General features: G+C 38.0%; 1 protein-coding gene across 3 annotated transcripts; it reads right to left on the reverse strand.

Annotated features, from left to right (window-relative positions):
- On the reverse strand, window positions 1-26,711 carry C25H12orf54 (chromosome 25 C12orf54 homolog). 3 transcript variants are annotated; one of them, XM_072798147.1, is made up of 9 exons: window positions 26,581-26,711; window positions 25,817-25,926; window positions 19,913-19,943; window positions 19,403-19,441; window positions 15,949-15,981; window positions 13,855-13,879; window positions 12,134-12,182; window positions 1,281-1,451; window positions 1-205 (listed from the first exon to the last, which is right to left on the reverse strand). In XM_072798147.1, exons 2-8 carry the CDS (start codon window positions 25,867-25,869, stop codon window positions 1,358-1,360), a joined length of 324 nt encoding a protein of 107 aa, XP_072654248.1. In that variant the 5' UTR covers window positions 25,870-25,926; window positions 26,581-26,711; the 3' UTR covers window positions 1-205; window positions 1,281-1,357. The 3 variants fall into 3 exon arrangements, with proteins under 3 accessions (XP_072654248.1, XP_072654247.1, XP_072654249.1); XM_072798146.1 differs by having other exon boundaries at window positions 26,323-26,704; XM_072798148.1 differs by lacking the exon at window positions 19,403-19,441 and having other exon boundaries at window positions 26,323-26,706.

Consider the following 26,711-nt stretch of genomic DNA (forward strand, 5'->3'; position numbering starts at 1 on the left):
TTGTCTTTTGTATCACATTTATTTTATCAGTTGTTTGCTGGTTTCTTTGCTTGGTGATTGTGATGTGCTTGGGTTTCATTTGATTTCCAAGTTCCCAGGTGCAGCCATAGATCCTGGAGTCTCTGCCCATGAGTATCACTTTTACTTCTGGGCAGTGGTGATGTCTGCTAATGACTTCTCTTCTTCAGGTAACTAAAGCTGTGCCCTAGATGTCGTAGTCACATGAATGGAAATGAAAGAAATTTGGTTCACTAGGCAGGTGGCACTGCTTTCATGACCCTGTCCCAAGATATCCAACATGAGGCAAGGGATGAAGTATACTGGTTGTATACCATCTTTCTATGTAGTGTTCACTCTTTGCTGTCCTACATTGCTGCCTATGTTTTACTGGAGGAAAAGGAAGCTCCCTGCCTTAATTTCTGAACCAAATTGAATTTTGAATGATGACAGAGTTTTTGTACGTGTATGTGTTCTTTCAGAAAGCTGCATTCTTTTTTGCCAAAATATTGGAAACCTGTGTATTTTGCTGATATATGGGGGATAAATATGAGATAAAGTATTTAAAGGGGACTATTCAAGGAAATACAGTTACTGTATTTAGACACATGCAGATAAGCCCACTTTCTTCGTCACCCATCACTCAGGCTCTTTCTTGAAAGGAATTCCCAACACAGGCCATATAGAGAGTGTGGCTAGCTTAGTATATGCCACAGGTAAGTGTCTGAGAGTCACCTTCTCTAAATGATATTAGGTATCAGATGAAACTAGAGAGTAGGGAACTGTGTCATATGCACAGTATGTGTCATACGTCACTCAAGCAATGCCTTTGAGGGCACACTCAAGTACTTTAGTAATGAAAATCTTGGCAATGTAGTCTATTATGGACCTATTGTGTTTAACTCTTGAGTCTGAATTAAGCCACAGAGGTAATTCAGGATTCCAGAGTACTTTGCAGAAGGGAATAATATGCTGCACATTTCTTAGTAAGTTTTTAAACTTTCTTACCTTTCCATCTCTTTATCCCATACTTGTCTCTTCATGATTTTCCCTATATGGAACCATCCACACCTGACATACTTTGATCAGAGAGACAAGAAATCATGACTTGGCCCTGCCCTCAGCCTTCCACTCTTTTACTCCTTGTCCCTTGTATTGGAGCACACCTGCTTGGTTTGATGCTGCCCTGCCATGTTAGAGTGAAGATCCATGAAGCCTGGTTTCCTGACTATGTAAGAATGGACAGAGTGGAGCTCACGGGAAAGATCATGTGGGTGAAACACCTGGCAGAAGCAGAAGAGGCTTTCCTCTCTTGATTGTAGGGTTAGGGTCCAGGGTAGCAAGCTGATCTATCAGAGAACTATCTTCTTAGGTTGTGGGGGTGGACCCTTGATGGCAGCTCTCCAGTGCTTCTCAAATTTAGGGTCATCCCAGAATTTGGAGGCCCGACACTTCTGTACCAAATAAGAGAAAGTTGTGAATATATGAGAGAGGGAGAGATCCCATCCTTTCCCACCATTCCCCCCTGCCCTGGCCTCCACTGTCCTTAGGGATTTTATTATCACATTTCACAGAAATGGGCATTACTAATGCTCTGGGAGTTGCAATTCTCTGATGATCATGTGTCCCACAGGAAATAGCCCTTGCCAGGTCTTAGAAAATGTAGTGTCATAGCTTATCAGAGCTTGTGTCTTCATCAAGAAAGGACAATTCTTCATGCTTGCCTCAGAGAAATATTAAAATTAAGTAAAAACCTAGGTCAAATATGTTTTTTGAAAGATTTATTTATTTGAGAGAAGGAGAGAGAGAAAGAGAGAGACAGTGCATGGGGAGGGGTAAAGGGAGGGGAAGAGAAGCAGACTCCACTAAGCATGGAGTCTGGCATGGGGCTTGATCTGATGACCCTGAGATCATGACCTGAACCAAAATCAAAAGTTGGATGCCCAACGAACTGAGCCAGCCAGGCACCCTGAATATGGTTATGACCAAACTAAAGTGCCCCTCATATGTAAAGGTTTATAATAATTACATTTAAAATGTATGTGAGTAGAGATTACCTGTCAGTTATTCCTCTCAGGTTTTTAATACTTTTTTTAAAAAAAGATTTTATTTATTTATTTGACACACAGAGAGAGGTAGCTAGAGAGCACAAGCAGAGGGAATAGCAGAGGGAGAAGGAGAATAGTGGGGAGCCTGATACGGGACTTGATCCCAGGACCCTGGGATCATGACCTGAGCTGAAGGCAGACGCTTCACGGACTGAGCCACCCAGGTGCCCCCCATTTCCTGGTTTTAGCACTGATAAGTTTAAAGTATAATGCTCTATCTCTTTAAGAGGAATTGCTTTTATTTCACTATAGCTAACTGAGAAAGGGCCAAAATGGTTCAAACAGAGATCAGGGAGGAAGTTCACCTTCATTTCCTGGTTCATGAAGGACCATATCTGAAACATATCCTACTGACTTTTAAAATAAAAGTGTGTCTGAACTCCTCTGCAAAACATGCTGCCATCTTTTTTGACTATCCAGTCCTCTTTTTTCTTAGTTGTCATTATTGAGAAGCTATTCCTAATGTCTAAATTAAACCTCTGTGTTGTAGCCTGATCTTTCCCTCCCCTAGTCTTTTTTGTCTTATCATCATAATATATATAGTTTTTAGTCCCCATCACCTATTTCATTCATCACCTCTGGTAACCTTCCGTATTTTTCTCTATAGCTAAGAATCAGATTCTTGGTTTGTCTTTCTCTCTCTTAGTCCTTTACTTGTTTGTTTTGTTTCTTAAATTCCATATATGAGCGAAATCATATGTCATTTGTCTTTCTCTGACTTATTTTGCTTAGTATTATAACTCCATCTATGTTCTTTTTTAAAGATTTATTTATTTATTTATTCAGAGAGAGAGAGAGAGAGGCAGAGACACAGGCAGAGGAAGAAGCAGGCTCCATGCAGGAAGCCGGATGTGGGACTCGATCCCAGGTCTCCAGGATCACACCCCAGGCTGCAGGCGGCGCTAAACCGCTGCGCCACCGGGGCTGCCCTAACTCCATCTATGTTGTTGCAAATACCAAGATTTCATTTTTTGATGCTTAGTAATATTCCATTGTAGGTATATACACCACGTCTTCTTTATCCATTCATCAGTCAGTGGCCTTTTGGGCTCTTTTTGTAATTTGGCTGTTATTGATGATGCCGTTATAAACATCAGGGTGCATGTGCTCCTTTGCATCAGTATTTTTGGTTCTTTGGGTAAATACCTAGTAGTGCAATTGCTGGATCTAGGGCAGTTCTATTTTTAGCTTTTTGCAGAACCTCCATCCTGTTTTCCAAGTGGCTACACCAGTTTGTATTGCCACCAACAGTGTAAGAGGGTTCCCCTTTCTCCACATCTTCACCAACCTGTTGTTTCTCATCTTAGTTTTTAAAAATTTTTATTTAAATTCAATTTAGTTAACATATACTGTATGATTAGTTTCAGGGGTGTAGAATTTAGTGATTCATTAGCTGCATACAGTACCTAGTGCTCATTACTTCAAGTGCCCTCCTGAATGCCCATAACCCAGTTATCCCATCCCCCCACCCTCCTCCCTTCCAGTAACCCTCAGTATGTTTCCTATAGTTAAGAGTCTCTTATGGTTTGCCTCCCTCTCTGTTTTCATCTTCCTTTATTTTTACTTCCCTTCCCCTATGTTCACCTGTTTTGTTTCTTAAATTCCATGTATGAGTGAAATCATATGGTATTTATCTTTCTCTGAATGACTTATTTCACTTAGAGTAATACCCTCTAGTTCCATCCAGGTGTTTGCAAATGGCAATATTTCATTCCTTTCTGATGGTTAAGTAATACTCTATTGGGTGTGCATGCATGCGTGTGTGTGTATACCACATCTTCCTTATTCATCTGTTGATGGACATCTGGGCTCTTTCCATATTTTGGTAATTGTGGACATTTCTGCTATAAATATTGGGGTGCATGTGCCTCTTCAAATCACTCTAGTATGTATCCTTTGGATAAATACCTAGTAGTGCAATTGCTGGATCATAGGTAGTTCTATTTTTAACTTTTTGAGAAGCTTCCATGCTGTTTTCCAGAGTAAACCCACAATTATATGGGCTGAGTAGCTGGTAAGTTTGTATTCCCACGGACAGTGTAGGAGGGTTCCCCTTTTTCTACATCCTTGTTAACATCTGTTGTTTTCTGAATTGTTAATTTTAGAACTTTTCCCCAAAGATCAGGAACATGACAGGGATGTCCACTCTCACCACTGTTGTTCAACATAGTACTGGAAGGCCCAACCTCAGCAATCAGATGACAAAAAGAAATGAAAGGCATCCAGATCAACAAAGAAGAGCTCAAACTTTCACTCGTTGTGGACTACATGATACTCTATGTGGAAAACCCAAAAGACTCCACCCCAGCATTTCTAGAACTGATCCAAGAATTCAGCAAAGTCGCAAGATATAAAATCAATACACAGAAGTCAGTTGCATTGCCTCACTAACAATGAGGCAGAAGAAAGAGTAACCAAGGAATAAATCCCTTAAAATTGCACCAAAAAACACAAGATACTTAGGAATAAACCTAACCAAAGAGATGAAAGATCTGTACTTATTGTAGTTTTGATTTGTATTTTCCTGATGATGAGTGATGTTGAGCTTCTTTTCATGTGTCTGTTAGGCATCTGTATGTCTTCTTTAGAGATATATTTGTTCATGTCTTCTGCCCATTTTTAAATTGCATTATTTGTGTTTTTGGGTGTTGAGTTGTGTAAGTTCTTTATATATTTTATATAGTAACCTTTTGTCAGATGTGTCATTTACAAATATCTTCTCTCATTCCGTATGTTGCCTTTTAGTTTTATTGTTTCCTCCTTTGTGCAGAGCTTTTTATTTTGATGTAGTAACGATTGTTTTTGCTTTTATTTTCCTTGCCTTAGAAGACATATCTAGAAAAACATTGCTGTGGCCGATGTCAGAAGTAACTGCCTTTGCTCTCTTCAAGGACTTTTGTGGTAGATAAACTCAAAATGGTTGAAAGATCTTAATGTGAGACAAGATTCCATCAAAATCCTAGAGGAGAACACAGGCAACACCCTTTTTGAACTTGGCCACAGTAACTTCTTGCAAGATACATCCATGAAGGCAAGGGAAACAAAAGGAAAAATGAACTATTAGGACTTCATCAAGATAAGAAGCTTTTGCACAGTAAAAGATACAGTCAACAAAACTCAAAGACAACCTACAGAATGGGAGAAGATATTTGCAAATGACGTATCAGATAAAGGGCTGGTTTCCAAGATCTATAAAGAACTTATTAAACTCAACAGCAAAGAAACAAACAATCCAATCATGAAATGGGCAAAAGACTTGAACAGAAATCTCACAGAGGAAGACATAGACATGGCTAACAAGCACATGAGAAAATGCTCCACATCACTTGCCATCAGGGAAATACAAATCAAAACCACAATGAGATACCACGTCACACCAGTGAGAATGGGGAAAATTAACAAGGCAGGAAACCACAAATGTTGGAGAGGATGTAGAGAAAGGGGAACCCTCTTACACTGTTGGTGGGAACGTGAACTGGTGCAGCCACTCTGTAAAACGGTTTGGAGGTTCCTCAAAGATTTAAAAATAGATGTGCCCTATGACCCAGCAATTGCACTGCTGGAGATTTACCCCAAAGATACAGATGCAATGAAACACCGGGACACCTGCACCCCAATGTTTCTAGCAGCAATGTCCACAATAGCCAAACTGTGGAAGGAGCCTCGGTGTCCATCGAAAGATGAATGGATAAAGAAGATGTGGTTTATGTATACAATGGAATATTACTCAGCCATTAGAAACGACAAATACCCAGCATTTGCTTCAACGTGGATGGAACTGGAGGGTATTATGCTGAGTGAAATAAGTCAATCGGAGAAGGACAAACATTATATGGTCTCATTCATTTGGGGAATATAAAAAATAGTGAAAGGGAATAAAGGGGAAAGGAGAAAAAATGAGTGGGAAATATCAGAAAGGGAGACAGAACATGAGAGACTCCTAACTCTGGGAAACGAACTAGGGGGGGTGGAAGGGGAGGTGGGCAGGGGGTGGGGGTGACTGGGTGATGGGCACTGAGGGGGGCACTTGACGGGATGAGCACTGGGTGTTATTCTATATTTGGCAAATTGAACACCAATAAAAAATAAATTTATTAAAAAAAAAAGGACTTTTGTGGTTTTAAGGCTCACATTTAGGTCTTTAATCCATTTTGTGGGGGTAGGGGCAGAGGGAGAGAGGGAATCTTAAGCAGGCTCCATGCCCAGCATGGAGCTCAAAGTATAGTTTAGTGTCACAACCTTAGATCATGACCTGAGCTGAAATCAAGAGTTGGATGCATAACCGACTGAGCCACCCAAGTGCCCCATAGATCTTCCCCATTTGGAGTCTTTTTTTTGTGTGTGCATGGTGAAAGAAAGTGGTCTAGTTTCATTCCTTTAGGTGTAGGTGTCCAGTTTTCCCAACACCATTTGTTGAAGAGACTCTTTTTTCCCATTGTATATTTATGCTCCTTTGTTGACGATTAATTGCCCATATAATTGTGGGTTTATTTCTGGGTTTTCTATTCTGTTGATCTATGTGTCTATTTTTGTTCCAGTACTACATTATTTGATAACTACAGCTTTGCAATTTAACTTCAAGTCTGGAATTGTGATGTTCCCAGCATTGCTTTTCTTTTTCAAGATTGCTTTGGCTATTTGGAGTCTTTTGCGGTTATATACAAATTTTAGGATTGTTTGTTCTAGTTCTGTGAAAAATGCTGTTGGCATTTTGATAGGTGTTGCATTAAATATGTAGATTAAATGTGTAGAATTTTAAGAATATTCTTTTTTCTAACCCATGAACATGTAATGTCTTTCCATTTCTTTGTATCATCTTGAATTTCTTTTATCAGTGTTCTATAGTTTTCAGAGTGCAGGTTTTTCACCTCTTGTTAAGTTTATTCCTAGATATTTTCTTGTTTTTTGGTGCAATTGTAAAGGGGATTATTTTCTTAATTTCTTTCTGCTGCTTTATTATTAGTGTAGAGAAATGTATCAGATTTCTGTACATTGATTTTGTATCCTGAGACTTTACTGAATTCATGTATCAGTTCTATTTTTTTTTTTTGGTGGAGTCTGTAAGGTTCTTTCTTATATGTCATTTACAAATAGTGAGAATTTTACTTCTTCCTTAGCAATCTGGATGCCTTTTATTTCTTTATGTTGTCTAATTGCTGTAGCTAGGACTTCCAGAACTATGTTGAATGGAAGCAGTGAGAATGGATATTTTTGTCTTGTTTCTGACATTTGGGGAAAAGCTCTCAGTTTTATCACCATAGAGTGAGATGTTGCCGTGGGTTTTTCATATTAGGCGCTTATTATGTTGAGTTATGTTTCCTTTAGACCTGCTTTGCAAAGGGTTTTGGCATGAACGGATGTTATCCTTCATCAAATGATTTTTCTGCATTTGTTAAAATGATAATATGGTTTTTATCCTTTCTTATTGATGTGACATATCACATGGATTGTTTTGTGAATACTGAACCAGCTTTGCATCCGGGAATAAATCCCATTTGATCATGGTGTGTAATTTTTAAAAATTTTTGTTGGATTCAGTTTGCTAATATTTTATTGAGGATTTTTGCATCTATATTCATGAGAGATATTTGCCTGTATTTTTTCTTTTTTTGTGGTGTCTTTATCTGGTTTTGGTATCAGGGTGATATTGACCTCTTGGAATGAATTTGAATTTTTTTTTTTTTACTCTTCTATTTTTTTTGGAATAGTTGAAGAATAGTTAGCAACTCTTTTTTAAATATTTGGTAGAATTTACCCATGAAGCCATCTGTTCCTAGAATTTTGTTTTTGGGGAATTGATTACTGAATCAGTTTTATTGCTGGTAATTTGTTCAAATTTTCTATTTCTCTCTGCTTTAGTTTTGGTAGTTTGGTAGATTGTGTTTCTAGGAATTTATCCATTTCTTCTAAGTTGCCCATTTTGTTGATATATAGGTTTTCATAATCTGTTGCAATTGTTTGTATTTATGTGGTTGATGGTTGTTAATAGCTCCTCTTTCATTGGTGATTTTGTTTTTGAGTTTTCTTTTTTTCAGGAGCCTCGCTAGAGCTCTATCAATTTTGTTGATCTTTTCTAAGAATTAAGTCCTGGTTTCATTGATACGGTCCCTTTTTAAAAAAATTTTTTTTTTTAGTTTCATATCATTTAGTTCTTCTGTAATCTTTTTTATTTCCTTCCTTATGCTGCTCTTAGATTTTATTTGTTGTTCTTGTTCTAGCTTCTTTAGGTGTAAGGTTAGGTTGTTTATTTGAGATTTTTCTTGCTTCTTGAAGTAGTCCTGTCTAAATTGCCCTTCTAGAATCAATTTTGCTGCATCCCAGAGGTTTTGGACTCTTGTGTTTTCATTTGCATTTGTTTCCATTTACTTTTGGATTTCTTGGTTAACCCATTCACTGTTTAGTAGCATGTTGTCTAAAGTCATGCTTTTGTGGTCTCTCAGATGTTTTCATGTGGTTGATATCTAGTTTCAGAGCATTGTAGTCAGAAAAGATGCATGTTATGACTTTGATCTTTTTGAATTTATTGGGACTTGTTTTGTGGCCTAATGTGTGATGTGTGTTTTGGAGAATATTCCATGTGCACTTGAAAAAAATGTATATTCTGCTGTTTTTAAATTTTTTTTTATTGGAGTTCAATTTGCCAACATATAGCATATCGCCCAGTGCTCATCCCGTCAAGTGCTCCCCACAGTGCCCATCACCTATTCTGCTTTTTGGATGGAATGTTCTGAATATGTTAAATCCACCTGGTCCAGTGTGTCATTCAAAGCCACTGTCTTCTTGCTGATACTCTGGATGATCTCTCTGTCAATGTAAATGGGGCGTTAAAGTCCCCTACTATCATTGTATTACTATTATTTCCTTTATCTTTGTTATTAACTGTTTTATATATGTGGATACTCTCATGTTAGGTGCCTAATATTTGCAGTTATTGTATCTTGTTGGATTGTCCCCTTTATTATTATATAGTGTCCTTCTTTGTCTCTTGTTATAGTCTTTGTTTTAAAGTCTAGTTTGTTTGAGGGATCCCTGGGTGGTGCAGCGGTTTGGCGCCTGCCTTTGGCCCAGGGCACGATCCTGGAGACCCGGGATTGAATCCCACGTCAGGCTCCCGGTGCATGGAGCCTGCTTCTCCCTCTGCCTATGTCTCTGCCTCTCTCTCTTTCTTTCTCTGTATGACTATCATAAATAAATTTTAAAAAATTAAAAAAAATAATTAAAAAAAAGTCTAGTCTGTTTGATACAAGTATTGCTTCCTAGGCTTTCTTTTCATTTCCATTTGCATGGTAAATGTTTCTCCATCGCCCTACTTTCAATCTGTGGGTGTCTTTTAGTCTGAAATGAGCCTCTTGTAGGCAGCATGTAGTTAAGTCTTAATTTCTTTTTACCTACTCTGTCATCCTGTGTCTTTTGATTGGAGCATTTAGTCAATTAACATTCAAAGTAATTATTGATAGATATGTATTTGTTGCCATTTCATTACTTGTTTTGTGTTTGTTTCTATAGATTTACTCTGATCCTTCTTTTGTTTTCTTTCATGGTTTGTTTGCTTTCTTTAGTGATATGCTTGGATGTCTTTCTCTCTATTCTTTGCATATCTATTACTGGTTTTTGATTTGTGGTTAGGTTTGTATATAACATCTTTTGTATATAGCAATCTATATTAAGTTTATGATTACTTAAATTTGAACTATTCTCCACCACCATGTCTTAGGTATATGGTATTATATTTTACATTCTTTTATTTTATGAATCCTTTTTTACAGAAATACTTATTTTGTTGCTTTTGTGTCTTTTCATTCTCTCACATAATTATGTTCTTTCCACTCAAAGAGTCACCTTTAATATTTCTTGTAGGGCTAGTTTAGAGGTTATGAACTCCAGTAGGTTTTGTGTGTCTGAGAAACTCTTTATCTCTGCTTCCATTCTGAATGATATCCTTGCTGGATAGAATATTCTTGACTGCAGACTTTTCCCTTCAGCACTTTGAATATATCATGTTGCTCTCTTCTGGCTTGTAAGGTTTCTGCTGAAAAATCTGCTTATAGCCTTATGGAGCTGTATATAACTGTCTTCTTTGATCTTGCTGCTTTAAAATCTCTTTTCTTTATCACTACTTTTTGCCATTTTAATTACTATTTGTCTTGGTGTGGATGTCTTTGAATTGAATGTTTTAGGGAATCTCTGTGCTTCCTGGACCTGGATATCTGTTTCCTTTCCCAGGTTAGGGAAGTTTTTAGTTGTTTCTTCAAAAAATTTCTGCCCTTTTTCTCCCTTCGTCTGAGATCACTATACTCTGAATGTTACTACACTTGATGGAGTCACTGAGTTCTCTAAGATTATTCCCAATATGCATAATTTTCTTTTCTCTTCTTTGCTTAGCTAGATTACTTTTCATTACTCTGTCTTCCAGGTCATGAATTTGTTCCTGTGATTTATCTAGGTTGCTGTTTATTCTATCAAGTGCTTTTTAAATTTCATTTATTGTGTTCTTGATCTCTGATTGGTTCTTTTTTAAAAATATCAGAAAGGGAGACACAACATGAGAGACACCTAACTCTGGGAAACGAACAAGGGGTGGTGGAAAGGGAGGTAGGCGGGAGGTGGGGGGTGACTGGGTGACGGGCACTGAGGGGGGAACTTGATGGGGTAAGCAGTGGGTGTTATGCTATATGTTGGCAAATTGAACTCCAATAAAAAAAAAGAGAATAGCAAAAAAAAAAAATCTTTGTTAAGTGTCTCATTAATGACTTGCACATTTTTCTCAAATTCAGTGAGTATCTTTATGATCATTACCCTAAATTCTCTATCAGGCATATTACTTATATCTGTTTCCCTTAGGTCTCTTGCTGTGGTTTGGTCCTATTCTTTCATTTGGAACTTATTTCTCAGTCTCCTTTTGTCTCTCTGTATCTGGCGCCAATGCTAGTTCCCATAGATGACTGTTGTTTGTGCAGGGAGGGAGAAGTGGGGGAGGGAAATGGAGCCTGGTAGCTCCTTTGTTTCTGGATAGGTCTCTGTGATCTCTGTCTCTGCAAGCCATGTTGCTCTGAGATGAACAAGTTGCTCTCTTTCCCTTCTGCCCTGGCATTTTTCAAACTGATGGTTCTACACTATATCTGTACAGGCTGTTTGTCATGCTGTCTTTTTAAGAACATGGCTTCCTAACATCCTCTGGACTCTCCCAGAGCTTAGTTGGCTGATTTTTAAAATTCCAGGCTTTAAGTCCTGCTGGTTGTGAGAACTCATGGCATTCAGCCCCTCTTGCTTTCAAAGGCAAATATTATGGGAATTTATCCTCTCCATTCCTGGGCTGCCTTATGTTTTTTTCCCTTCTCAAGCTCCCTTCCCACCTGAACAGCCATGGTCTGTTTCACTTTCCAACTGTGTCTTAATCCTTTCTACCTTCTTTAATGTGGCCTCTTCTCTACCTTTAGTTGTGAAGTTTGTTCTACTAGTCTTCAGATCATTTTCTGGGTTATTTATGCTAATGTGCGTGTTACCTAGTTATATTCATGGGATGAGGTGAGCTTAGGGTTCTTCTACTCTGTTATCTTCCCAATCAATCCTAGTCTTTTTCTTTTGGAAAAGAAATTGACGTCTCCCAATGTTGGGGCATTGGACTTTCTAATTCTTATTGATTTTATTCTTCTAAGTCCTTCTTCTAACTCCTAATTTTTTATTCCTTCTTTAGTGCTTTCTTTTCTTACCTGACATTCTTTCTATATTCCCTTATTCCATCAACTGAATGATGAGACTCTCTCCACATCTATTATGGTGAGGCCAGGACTGTTCCTGAGATTACAGGTATTTCTAATGGGGCTGAGGATGGAGGAAGAAGCCCTGATTCTGTAGTTCACCACTACTTGATAGTGGGGGGCTACCTCCTGCCCCTTTAGGAGAGATGTATATTGTAAGTATAGGCTTCTGAAAGCTTAAGGCTCAGAGGCAGCTATATTCCTAGCCACTATACCCGTATCTTGGTGGTTGCCATCTCCTTTGGGGATTATCAAAAAAGAGCTACTTACCCAGTCCTAGCTGTAGATGACCTGGGTGTCATGGAGAAGTTGCTCATCCCTGAGGTGGACACATGAAGGAGTCATTCTCTTACAGGAGTTTAGAAATGTCTCCCTGAGGGCCCTGAACCCTGCTCACATCCTAACTTTGGACTATAGCCAAAGAAGGAGAAGTTAGAACTTAACTAGAAACTTACAAATCTGTCAGACAGTTGCAGAATGTGGCACCAGTCATCTGGTCACTTGCAAAACATAGTGAATCATAGCCATCAGATCTGTTTAACCAGGGCTGGGCATTAGGAGTTAGCAAAATGTCTCAATTCCAGGGCACTTCCACTAGAGCCCAGGTCCTTGATTTCTCACTTCTTGTCTCCTTTTTTGTATGGACAATGTGTACAGTGAGGCTTGAATTCTCATCCTATTCTGAATCCCCTCCTCCCCCACTTTTAGGAAGCAGAAAACTAATAGCAGCAATAGTTAGGATCATAAATCAACATTTTTACATTCTAGGTCATCAGGTGGGTATTCCCAGAACCCTGCAGTGAACTCTTTGGAGGTCACTTGGATAAAGAAGAAGCTGAGGTAAGCTCAGCTCTTTTGACCTGTTGACCCTTAAGGATCAGCAGCCAAGACAAGTTTCCTTTGTATCTCATAATGGATGCTGCCTGGTCATATTTTCTTACATTCTGGAATGAGGTGATTGACTAGGCTTGGAGAAAGATCAGAGGGTTTTTTTCTGGACTGGCTATATTTAAAGATCAAAGAAATTTTGGACTCTTATGAGCTCTGTTTTGGGGAGGAGCTAGAAAAGCATAGGGTAGTTTTAATTCCCAGAGAGACCTCTAGACTAATCAGAAATTTCCTTTTGATTTCCTCCTCTCTCTGATTCCTCCACCCACATCTGAAGACTCCTCAATATTTCCATGGGACTTGGAAATCCCTGAAATAAATCTTATTTTATTCTGACATTGGAGGATATTTTACTGGGCTCAGTTACTTATATCCTCAATACTCAAAGTCTGATTCATGAATCAGCAGTTTTGGAATCACATGGTAGCCTGTTAGAAATATAGGATCTCCGGCCCATGCTAGACCTACAGAATTGGAATCTGCTTTTTAACAAGGTATACAGGTGGTTTGTATACATGTACAAAACAATGAGGTTTGAAAGCCCCGATTTATACATTCTTTCTTGAATGGGTGAAGGAAGGAGCTCCAGATATGGCTTTTATGCTATAATTCTAGGCTTTTGGATGTTTTGGTTATTTTTCTTAAACACTAGAATTTGCATCTGGACATTTGAGAATTTTAATTTGACTACTCTGAGTAAGCATTCTGTTCTGATCTCCCCACTATTTAATCCCAATGCCAGTCCTGCTAAGCCCATATAGCAGAGCTGGGAAGCTGCTTACCTCTATGCTTGCTGTCTCTCCTCTATTGAAAAAAGCCATGTCTTACTGAGGTCTGAGAGTATCCTCAGGTCCTCTGTTGCCATCCCATTGGGGTAAAGGATCCCTCTGAACCTGTCCAGCTAATTGGGTTGGACAGAGGAAAGACTAGCAGTGCTCATGGGAGTTCAAGGAAAGCCAATGTTTCACTTGGCTGAAGGGGGAAAAGAAAAGAACATCTCAACTCCAGCTCTTAGCCAAAGAGAAGATGAGACTTTGGGTTGAACTCCTCCTTATTCCCTCCCACCACTCTTGGCTTATCCAAACCTGGAATACTGCTTTTACCTCGAATCCGAGCATCTTCCTGCAGCTGAAAAATAATGAGAATTCAGAGATAATCAGAGACTTAGAGGCCAGTCTCCTCTGAAAATTTGGTGTAACAGCTATACACTTGGTCAAATGTAGGATGTCTATGTGGGAAATATGGGCTTTTAGGGAATGCAATTAAATTCTAAGTTTCCTAAAAGCAGAATTTGTATTGTTTTTGTATCCCTCATACCAAACCACCTAACATAATGCCCTGCATACAGCATCTGCTCAATAAATGTTTACTGAATAATGAATAAATAAATAAGATGAGGTGTGGCCTCTTTAAGGGTGGGAGACACATGATTCATTACTTGTAGTCATAATTGCTTATTTAGTGATCTCTCCTTTTAAATTTTTTTTTGGCTTTTCTGCTCTCCCTTTCCTGGCTGCATTTTTTTACCGTTTTATCCTCACTGCATCTCCAGTGGTTCTCTAAGGGGAGAACCTTTAAGTATCTGTGAAAGTCATTCAGAAAAATTCATACCCATCCTAGAGTAAACAACTGTTGATGATACACTTTGGGACCCATGAGCAAACAGGAGTCTGGTAGATCATCTTTCTCCATAACAGTGCTCTAGGCATGGGTCCTTATGTTTGTCTAATTAAAAAGAAAGCACGTTCTAATTCTACATCTTCCTACTATCTTTTGCTTGATATTCTTCTCTCAGTATTTAAGTACAAAAATTGTTCTTAACAAGTCTGTGACTAGGGTGTCTGTTTTGCCTACCAGCCTGGGGACCTTTGAAGGAAGGGACTTCTCTGGTGGACCCCATGATGAAGCACGAGAAGAGAGTTTCAGCATAGAGGACATCAGATGAGACTTTTAACTTCATATATAGGCCCTGAGAGGGTGGAAATCAACACACACAAGTCCCACTTATAGACAGGCTTCCTCCTCTTACTAGCTGAAATGTTGTCTGGAGGATACGCAGGCATCAGGGGACTAAAGTTTTAGGAGGGTGGAGACACCCTGACCCTCAGGCAAAACTTGGGTAAAAATATCAAGTTTCTGATCTCTACCCAGTGTCTCCTTTTACTTGCAGCCAGTTGGAGGCAAACACTGCTATAATTTTTCCCTAGAGTAAGTCCCAGACATAGCAGCAGGATACAAAGACATAGCTTCTTGGGACTATAGAAATATTTCATTTCTAAGGCCAAGAGTGGTTCAGATAGTGAATTAGAGGAAGTTTATTTTCAGTGTCCTCTCAATTAATTTATACATCATTTCTTGCCAACTAGGAAGAGAGAATTACTGTTTCTAAGATCATGGGAGGCTCATATTATATTTAGATGCTAATCTTAATGAAACTGTATCTTTACTCAGAGAAACAAAGGAAATCTGTCTAAAATTTTCTCATTTGCCTTGGTTTTATAATGTTAGTACTTGTTCTAAGGTGTGTGTTTACTTATAGAAGTAGCTACTGATAAGAAATTGTATAGATAGATAGTGCCTGTTCTTCACTCTAACAGACAGGAAAAAAAGGTGGGACGGCAGGCTCGGTAGGACCCAGATATATCAACACCTTGAGGAAGCTAATAAAATAACCCAGTGTCTGTGACAGGCCAATAATAATAGTGCATGTTTGACTGTATTTTTAAAATATTTGATCATTGCATAGGAAAAAGACTGAAATCTGTATGGAGGAAGAGCAGAGGAAGAGGAATGTTTCTCTTTAGCAAAGACATTTAGCTCTGGCCTCTAATTTGTGCTTCTTTACAGTTAGTAGACATCCTTGCCCAATAAGGAAATTTACTATGTCACTTGGTGACTCCTCTTAACTAAGTTACTTATCAGTGTTTTGTATGACCATACAGAGTATTCTTGCTGAGAGAAGTTCTGATAGATACAGCTTTCTCTGTTATCCTATTTCCACAAGGAGATTGTTAAGCATTTTCTTCCCTAAGCTTCTTGAACTGACAAGTCCATGCTGCTCTTTAGGGAGAAGTCACTAGATAAAGGGATGAAACTAAAACCTTAATCAGGGTCAACATCACAGTAGGGTATAGTAAAATGGGAGCAAAGGAAAATGATATGGTCAGGAAATTTAGAGAATTGAAATTTAATCTCACCTCCTTTTGTATATCCCTAAAAGCCATTCGTACCTGAAAGAAGACACAAAAATTTTGAAAAATTAGTATTATAGGCTTTATTATAAAGGAACTATATATGTGTGTGTGTGTGTGTGTGTGTGTGTGTGTGTGTGTATAAAATCTTGCAGCTATCAGGCTGTAGTGTGTGTGGCTTCCTAGCTTTAGCAATAAATCCCAGTGACTTCTACTCTACATATAGAGTAGACTTCTGGGCCACCATTTTTCCATGTGATAAATGAGTGAAACACAGGAAGTTATTTAAAGAAGTCTCGAGGATCCCTGGGTGGCGCAGCGGTTTGGCGCCTGCCTTTGGCCCAGGGCGTGATCCTGGAGACCCGGGATCGAATACCACGTCGGGCTCCCGGTGCATGGATCCTGCTTCTCCCTCTCCCTCTGCCTATGTCTCTGCCTCTATCTCTTTCTGTGTGTGACTATCATTAAAAAAAAATAAAGAAGTCTGAGTTGTGAAAAGAATATAAATGAAACCCACTATTATATTTCATTTGTTTAATTGGTCATTGTTCTGAAGCAATAATAGCTGTTAAAATCAACACATATTTGTATTTAGATTATAATACACAGGAGGACAACACCAAATATTGGTAAGTGTACAGAACAGCTAGAGTTCATACGTTGTTGGAAGGAGTATAGAATTGTATAATCACTTTGGAAAAAGATCTGGCAGTCTTGTAAAACTAAATATATATTTCCACTTGCACCTAGCTATGGGTGGATATAATGACTATTGGAAATCTGAGTTGCTTCATTTTGGGGAAGGGATGAGGATTTTGAGATGGATAGTTGTATCTTGTTTGGTGGAAATATAGAATTCAGGAGTTTCAACGTGTGTATTGGTGCACATGGAAGCTGAATAGTCAATGGGATGGACTGTGCCAGTTATCAATTTACTGCCTTTGTTCATTCTTTGTTGTATCACTGTCATCCTTTTTAATGTCATAGGTATCCAATTATGTACTGGTTCCCAACAGTATGGTTTTCTGATGCTTACATAAGCAATTTACTCTATCTAATATGATAATTTTAAGAACATTAAATAGTTATTCTACCCATTTTTAGTTAAGAAGATTGCTTTCTTCTGTAAAATTTATAGAAGAGTCATCGAAAATCATAGAGTAAAAAAGTTGATTACATTATTCATTTCATATAATATTCAATAGGAGCTTGCAGGAGAGACTATGGAGACTTTTACTCATTTAAAAAAATTTTATATTTTAAAATTTTTAATAAAAAAAATCCAGGCATTAATTTAATAGTCTTTTCTTGCTTGGCTCCATAGGGAAACTTATAGATTCAAAGTGATCAATTGTCTTCTAATTCCCATCTCTATCTAAGAATTTAAGTATACATGAATGTATACTTAATGTATACTAGAATGTCAAGAATGGGAAGCTAAAGTAGTTGATATTTTGGGGAAGTCATCAGAAACTCCAAATAATGTCTATGTTCTATAAACATAACAACTTGCTCTGGCTATCTAATGGGCATAGTTAGCTTCTGCACTAATATACCATTCAAATATAAAGTGAAATTTGACATTTTCATGTTTGAGAATTGGCCACTTTGTTATTTTTATATAGCTAGGAAACCAAGGGCATTTTGTGAAAATAGAAAAGACACCAGTTTTTAGAGAATAAAAAGAAGCTACTCTCAAATTCTTTAAATTTAAGTCTGTTATAAAGCAATTTCAAAATCAAGGCTGAATAATCTAGATTCTGAGACTTAGTGCTCATGGCATTGTTTTAGTAAGAAGACTGAAGGCAACAAATTCACACTGGTGACCTAGTGGACCTATTTTTTATTTTCAACTCATAGTTGTCAGATTCTAAAACACACTCGTAATTGGATTCAGCAGTTTCATTTATTATCAAACGTTTGACTTAACGAAGGATTTTTTTTTTTTTACTGGATCTCTTTAAATCAGTTTCATGAAATGAGATTTAGCTATCTTTTCCCAACCACAAAAATGGCAATTATTCTTCACATCCAAAGTACAGACTTATATTCTTTTACTTCTCAACACTTTAGAAGTCTTCAACAAAAAGTAGGTCTGAGTCTAATAAATTTTAAGAACAGGAAAGTTCCAGGCATAGTTTTCTATTGTTAGCCATTATTCTCATTTAAACTACTGTCAATAAATTTGGGAATATGTAGGACATTTTGAAGCATAAAAAATTTTTGTTAGCAACCTCTGATCCCATGGAATGAATCTAGTATTCAAGCTCCTCCAGAATCTTTATTAAAATACTCTAAAGAAATTCACAACAGAAATGCCTTACTAAAGCAATTTCCTATTATAAATAATTCAAAGAAGAGTGGGATCCAAATATTAAAATTATGTTGAAATTATATCTGGAGGACAATCCAGTTTTGATGTCCTTTAATGTCTTAATATAGACCTACCAGCCATAACCAGTAGGAGAAAACAATCCTCCTCTGTGCTAATGATAAAATCCCATCATGTTCCAGGCAAGACCTTTAGAAGCAATGGAGATGTTACTCTGAAACTCACTAGCAATTATATGAAAATTAATTTTTTTGTATATTTTTCTGTTGGAGTTCAATTTGCCAACATATAGCATAATACCCAGTGCTCATCTCATTACGTGCCCCCCTCAGTGCCCGTCATTTTTAATGGACTTAGTTTGGCATTCAAATGAATACCTCTACTCTTCAGAGTGAGTCATTTATTTTTTGAGAGATTTATTTTGAAGCTAATTCATTCTGGGGGGGGCGCGAATGTTTCAGAAAATTATGGTTTATGATATGTGAATCAAGGGCTACAGTCAAGTATTTGTTAGACAATTTGAGTAGCTCTGAAGGTAAAATAACTTCCTTTTGGATCAGCAATAGAATTAAGATATATAATTTTCATAACAAAATGGTAACTTTGCCTTCTTCTCATCCAAGATTTAAAGTATATGGATTTCTCAATAGTTGCCATAAGGTTGTTTGTGGATCAGATTTATTCATTCTATAGTTCTTTTTAAAAGGTTGGCAGAGAAAACATATTTGAGAGGGATTATCTAATGGACAGGTGGATATCTAGAAGGGTGCCAAGGTACACAAACATGAGTTTCTGATGATTTGGGACTGGATGAGTAATAGAACAAGACAAGAGAGGCATAGAGATCCTTCACTATCAATCTGCAATTACTTTTTTTAAAAGGTTTTATTTGTTTATTCATGATAGACACAGAGAGAAAAGGCAGATACATAGGCAGAGGGAGAAGCAGGCTCCATGCAGGAAGCCTAATGTGGGACTCGATCCCGGGACTTAGGAATCATGCCCTGAGCCAAAGGCAGACACTCAACCACTGAGCCACCCAGGCATCCCAGCAATTACTTTCTTAATTCCTCTCTCCTTTCTCCCATGTCTCAACATGCTGTCAAAAGATGACCCCTTTGTACTCACTTGGTCCCAAAGAGCTTCAGTGATTGTTAGCTGTATTTCCTGTTGAAATAAGAGATATATCTTGGGAACATTACCCTAACTCTTCCAGAGTCTGAAAAACATCATGAAACTGATAGAATACAGGGTATTTTTTTTGGAAATTGAGATGGACACTTGAAGTCACCCTATTTTTCAGGCAGTTCAAAGTCCCTTCAGTCTTATGGGGTCATTTTTAGGTGGTATCTCCTGTCATCTCTTGATCTAGCTAGTGGGTGACAGGTAGAAACAGACTCATATTTTATCCTTATAAATACCCAGATAGCCTGCCTGCTCCTAGAGTTATCTAGTGAAGTAGTAGCATTGAAAGTATTACCTAGATTCACTAGCTAGTTAAGAGCACCCTGAATTACAATGCCCAAGTCCTCCAAGCTATGGTCCTTACTAGGCAGCTTTCTTGCCTCCTGGCTGCAGTCCCTTCTGCATTTTCAGCAGGAACCAGGAGTCCCAAAGGAACTTGGAAGTCTTACCCACCTTTGGTCTCATTGTGTCATCAGTGGATTTTCTGGAAAGAAAAAGTGATATAAATCTGATGAGGCACCGAGTGTGTGATGTCAGCAAGATGGCAGAAAAGGAGAGTCCAGTCCTCATACCCCCTACACAAACATGAATTTTGACAACCATCATGGATGTGAATACTTCTGTGGGAAACCAGGAGTCTCACAAAGAGGTTCTAGCACCTCACTGAAACAAAATATCCATAAATAGATGCATTGAAGAGGGTAAGAAAAACAGTTTCACTTTGCCTATGTCATCCTTCCCCAAGGACAGCATAGTTCAGTGTCAGGAGAGACACTCCCAGCTTGTGACTTCTCCCATGGGAACCTTGTGAGACATTGCCCAAGAAGCCAACTTCTGTTTTGTCCCACCGAGGTCACTGAGATGATTGGCACAGCTAAATAGTCTTGGGGGGGATCTGGGAACAGAGAAAGGGAATGGATACTCCTAGAAACTATGATATGGATCTCAAAAATCAGCTACAGATCCTACTACTACCTGGTTTGTGAACTCTACCAAGAGAACTACTCATGAATTCCATGGGACTTCTTATCTGCAGATGTACCCCCTCAACTGGCTGACAGATGCCCCCAGAATTCTATATACACCCTGAGATGATGCATACAAGCCTCTGCAGATGGCAAGTGCAAGCATCTGCACAGTATGTAGATATCAGCAGCTGGCTCAATTAAGTAGGAATGAGAGAAGGAAAACAATCTTGAATGTTCCAGGACACCATCTTGGAGGAAATAAACAGGAGGCTCTCAGTACCTAGACTGACTTTATAGAATCAAGAGAAGACAGAAAATCTTAAATACTCCTGAAGAGGAAATAAAAGGATGGGGTTGAGTGCATCCATAAAAAAAAGTCTGAGGAACCCCTCACATTTTTAACTGGTCCAACTGGTGAAAGTCTTTCATTCCCAAAACCAGTCAGTAAAGATTGGCAGGAAGGACTGCTTCTTTAAATGCAAAGATGGCAATAGAAGAATTCAAAGAACAAAGAATCAAGGAAACCAGTGTCACTAAAGGAAAAAAATAAAACTGCAGCAGTGGGCCCCAAAGAAATAGAAATCTAGGAATTGCCTGGAAAATGGCTCAAAATAATCATACTAAAGAAGCTCAGTGAGCTTCAAGAGGATGCAACTAGTGGAAATCAGGAAAGCAATACATAAAGTTAAAAGATTAACAAAGAGATAAAAACCATTAAAAAAAAGAACCCAATAATTTCAGGAGCTGAAGAATATGATGACTGCACTGAAGGATTCAATAGAGAGCTTCAACAATAGACTCAAGCAGAAGAAAGAATCATTAAGCTTGAAGACAGATAACTTGAAATCCAAACAAACAAAAAGAAAAAGACAATGCAAAAGAGTGTAGAAAATATTTGTAACTTATGGAATACCATCAAATAACACAATATAGACATTTTGAGAACCCCATAAATCACAGGGAAGGAGAAAGGGGCAGAAAACGTATTTAACAAAATAATGCCCAAAAAAATCCCTAAGTCCAGGGAAGGAAATAAACATCCTGATTATGATGCTCAAAAATCACAAAGAGGCTGAATATTGAGAGATCTTCACTGAGACATAATCAAATTGTCTAAAGTCAAAGACAGAATTTGGAAAGCATCAAGAAAAAGTGAATTGCTATGTACAAGGCTACACCCAAAAGATTATCAGCTGACTTCTCAGCAGACACTTTGTGGGCCGGGAAGGAATAAGATGAAGTAGCCAAAGTATTACGAGAAAAAACCCTGCTAACCAAGAATACTTCGCCTGGCAAAACTATCCAGAAATGAATGAGAGGCAAAGACTTTCCCAGACAAACAAAAGCTAAGCAAGTTTATCACCACCAGACTTGGTGTGCAATAAGTGCTAAAGGGAGTTCTTCAAGTTGAAATGAAAAGATGGTGAACAGCAGAATGAAAACATCAAATGTAAATCTCCATAGAGAAGATAAGTATATAGTCTAATTCAGAATACTCCAGTGCTATTATGGTGGTGCTTTAATCATTTTTAATGCTAGCATAAAATTTAAAACCCAAGAGTACTAAGAGTAACTGTAGTTACAATAATTTGTTAATGGATACACATTACAAAAAGATGTAAATATCAGGGCACCTGGCTGGCTGTTAGTAGAGCATATGACTCTTGGTCTTGGGCATCACAATCCCTGATTTCAAGCTATATTACAAAAGTATAGTTATCAAACATTATGGTATTGGCATATAAACAGATACACAAACCACAAGAGAGAGAAATTAACACACACACACACACACACACATATATGTAGTTAATTAATGTTTGACTAGGGAGCCAAGGATACAAAATGGGAAAAATATGGTCTTTTCAAAAAAACTTGAGGAAGCAGGATTTCCACATGAATAAGAATGAAATTGAGCCCTTATTTTACAGAATGTACAAAAATCAAGCCAGCATTGATTAAAGACTTAAGACAAACTGTAAAGCTCCTAGAAGAAAACAAATGGAAAAACTCAACATTATTTTTGGCAGTAGTTTTTTGGATATGACACCAAGAGCCCAGGCAACAAAAAGAAAAATAAACAAGTGGGAGTATATCAAACTAATAACTTTCTACACAACAAGGAAATCAACAAAATGAAAAGGCAGCCTCTAGAATGAGGGCCTAATATCCAAAACCTCTGATAAGGGGCTAATATCCAAAATATGTAAGAAACTCCTACAACTCAGTATCAAAAAAGCAAATAACCCAATGGTAAAATGGGCAAAGGATCTGAATAGACATTATTTCAAAGAAGACATACAAATAGCCAACAGGTACATGAAAAGTGCTCAACTTCACTAGTCATCAGGGAAATGCAAATCAAAACCACAGTGAACTGGAGGGTATTATGCTGAGTGAAGTAAGTCAGTCGGAGAAGGACAAACATTATATGTTCTCATTCATTTGGGGAATATAAATAATAGTGAAAGGGAATATAAGGGAAGGGAGAAGAAATGTGTGGGAAATAGCAGAAAGGGAGACAGAACGTAAAGACTGCTAACTCTGGGAAACGAACTAGGGGTGGTAGAAGGGGAGGAGGGCGGGGGGTGGGAGTGAATGGGTGACGGGCACTGGGGGTTATTCTGTATGTTAGTAAATTGAACACCAATAAAAAATAAATAAATAAAAATAAAATAAAAATCACACCCATACTTGAAAAAAAATAAAAAATAAATAAAAAATAAAAAATAAAAACAATAAAAATGCTGTAAAAGGAAAAAAAAACCACAATGAAAATGAAAATGATCATACGAGTTAGAATGATTATCAAAAAGACAAATAAGTGTTGGCAAGGTTGTGGAGAAAAGGGAACACTTGAGCGCTTTTGGTGGAATGTAAATTGGTGCAGCCATGATGGAAAACAGTATGGAGGTTCCTCAAAAAATTAGAAATAGAACCACCATATAAGCTAGCAATTCTGCTTCTTAATATTTACCCAAAGAAAATGAAAACACTAATTAAAAAGATATATGGACCTCCATGTTCATTGTAGCATTATTTAAAGTAGTCAAGATATGAAAACAACCTAAGTATCCATCAATGGGTGAATGGATAATGAAAATGTGATCTATATTGACATGGATATCTATATATAGATCTATACAATGGAGTATTAGTCATAAAAAAGGAAATCTTGTATTTGTGACATGGATGGAACTTGACATTATGATACATGAAATAAGTAAAAAAAAAAAAAAAAGATACAATATGATCTTATCTGTGAAATATCCCTCCCCCACAAAAAACCCCCAAACTGAACTCATAGATACAGAGAACAGATTGGTGATTGCCAGAGTGGGGGAAGATGGTGGGTGAAATGGATGAAGAGGTCAAAAGGTACAAATTTTCAGTTATAAAGTAAGTCATGGGGCTGTGTGTACATCATAATAACTAGTTAATGATACTGAATTGCATATTTGAAAGCTGCTGAGTAGATCTTAAAAGTTCTCTTTACAAAGAAAAACATTTTGTAACTATGTATGGGGACATATGTTAATTAGATATATTGTGGCAGTTATTTCACAATATATAAAATAACAAATCATTTTGTCCTACACCTGAAACCAATAAAATGTTATGTTGGTTATAACTCAATTTCAAAAAAGGTATCAAGTGTTGGTGAAGATGTAGATAAAAGGGAACCTTGGTACACTGTTGGTGGGAATGTAAATTGGTACAGACATTATGGTTAACAGTGTTAGAAAAAATTTTTTAGTGGAATTACCATGTAAGCCAGCAGTCCCACTATTGTGTATATGTGTGTGTGTGTGTGTGTGTATATATATGGAATATATATATACATATATGTGTAATATATATATGGAATATATGTATATATATGGATATATACACACACACACACACACATATACACAATGGAACTGAAATTATTTTTCTTTAATAGATACCTGCACTCCTATGTTCATTGCAGCATTATTTATAATAGCTAAGATATGGAAACAACCTATTGTCCATGACGGATGAGTGGTTAAAGAAAATGTGGCATATTCATACAATTGAATACTAAAAACAAGGAATAGGGGATCCCTGGGTGGCTCCATGATTTATCGCCTGCCTTTGGCCCAGGGCGCGATCCTGGAGTCCCGGGATCAAGTCCTGCGTCAGGCTCCCAGCACGGAGCCTGCTTCTCCCTCTGCCTGTGTGTCTCTGCCTCTCTCTCTCTCTCTCTCTCTCTCTCTATGTCTATGAATAAATAATAAATAAAATCTTTAAAAAAAAAAACAAGGAAATCCTGTCATTTATGACAACACAGATGGACCTGGAGGACATTATGCTAAGTGAAATAAGCCAGACAGAGAAAGGCAAGTATTATGTTATCTATATTATATGTGGAATCTAAAATCTAGAGATCTAATGTATAGCCTGCTGACTATAAATAATACTGTATTGTATACTTGAAATTTGCTGAGAGGGTAGTTTGGAGTTGTATTATATGAAGGCCTTTGTAACTATAAAGTTCGTTTTAAATATTATTATTTCTGTTTTTCAGTGTCTTGCTCACTCCCACTGCCAGAACATCTATTGTCAGCTGAGAAGTCAGGTCTCTCATGTTTATGTGCTTTCTCATATAGAACTCTTAGAGACTCCAATATCTACTCATTATTTTCTCCTTATACTCCTGCAGCTGTCTGCAAGAGACATCATATCCTTAGAACAGGTTTCCATCTTCCTACAAGTTTCAGGCTTCTCAGTTTCTCACTGGCTCTCCGAGTTGAGATCCAGTTTACTATTCTGAGCACTTTAATTAAAGATAGCTTGAAGATACATTGACTCTCTTCCTGAATTCCTGCAAACTCTTTATCTCAAAACATCTGCATGCCTCAAAAACCCAAGCCAAGTCCTAATTCTTTGCTGAAGCTTTTGGCCCATAAGCTCACAGTAAGCCTCCTTTCTTTCAACTTTATGGATAACATTGCCGGGTCTCATACTCAGTCTCATGGGGCAGATTCCGGCCCTCCTCTCTACCCTAGTCCAAGGGACACATGGTTTTGGATGGATGGCCTTAATTTATTTATAGATGATATAAGGACTTCTAGCAAAAGTTTACACTGGGATAAATAAATGTCCCTAGGTTATATACCTAAATGACTCTAAGAGGTATTTCAGATTGATGCCCACCCTCTAAATTGGAATGACAAAGATCTACTAATGTTCCTTCCATTGAGGAGGTGGCAAAGAGAGAGGACACATGAAAGTCCCCATCTTTCTCTGTCAGATAATAGGTGCAGCCAGAAGGGGGTTGGGAGACAGGTGACAATGCCAGTTTGTGTCCCATACAGCATATCTAATCTAAAAACTTTTGAAGATCATCATTAGCTCCATTTACCTATTCTGCCCAGATGTCCTTTGCTCTTGATCTTGGAAGATATGCTGTGCCATTTGTCCTTGAACAGAAACCAGAAACTCTGGAGCTGAAGATGGAGATCTCTCTAGGCCCTGGGAAGGCACAAATGATAGAGGGGAGAGACAGGTGTATAGTGAGAAGAGGAGCACTTAGCTACTAGAGAACTGTCAGGGCAGAGGTCTCCGTAATTCCTGAAGCATCTGTGTTTTGAATGGGTCAGTGGGTATATGTGTGCACATATATGTAAAGAAAGATAAGGGTGAGAGTAAGAAAGTGTAACCCCAGGTAAGCCTCTCCCCTTTTTTTTCAGTAAGAACATAAATTCCAGTGAGCAAGTAGGTGAAAACAACCTGACTAAAAAATAAAGCTGGCTGAGATTGGGGCTAAGTTGCTGGCTAGAGACTCCTTGAGGTGAAGGTGGGCTCTAAGGCAAGGATAGGAAGTAGTGCATAATGAATTTAAGATAGGAAAATTCCCTCTCTCCCTACCTCACAGAATCTTCATGGTTAACTAAGGGTAGCTCTACAGGCTGGAAGTCTATCAGCTCTAGCCTTCAAGTGCTTTTGTAGAGGAGGGGAACCTTATAGTTGATGGTGTCAAAAAGACATGAAGCTGAGATGCTAAAGCTGTGACCTAGACAAGAGTTAAACCCTCCTCTGAAAAGTTGCCTCCTAGTTTCCCCCCTCCCATTCTTCTCCACTTCTAAACTCAAGTCAGAACTAGGCCAGTTATGCTCAGAAAGTTACCCAGCTGGGCTTCCCAAGTTGTACTTCACCCCACCCCTTTCCTCCTAGAATTTTTTCTATTTGAGCCCCATCTCACAACACCCTCATCTCATCTATTCCTTATCCATCTTGCCCTTTTCAACTCTCTGTGA

This window comes from Canis lupus, chromosome 25 (assembly GCF_048164855.1).
Source record: "Canis lupus baileyi chromosome 25, mCanLup2.hap1, whole genome shotgun sequence".
Taxonomy (NCBI): Eukaryota; Metazoa; Chordata; class Mammalia; order Carnivora; family Canidae; genus Canis; species Canis lupus.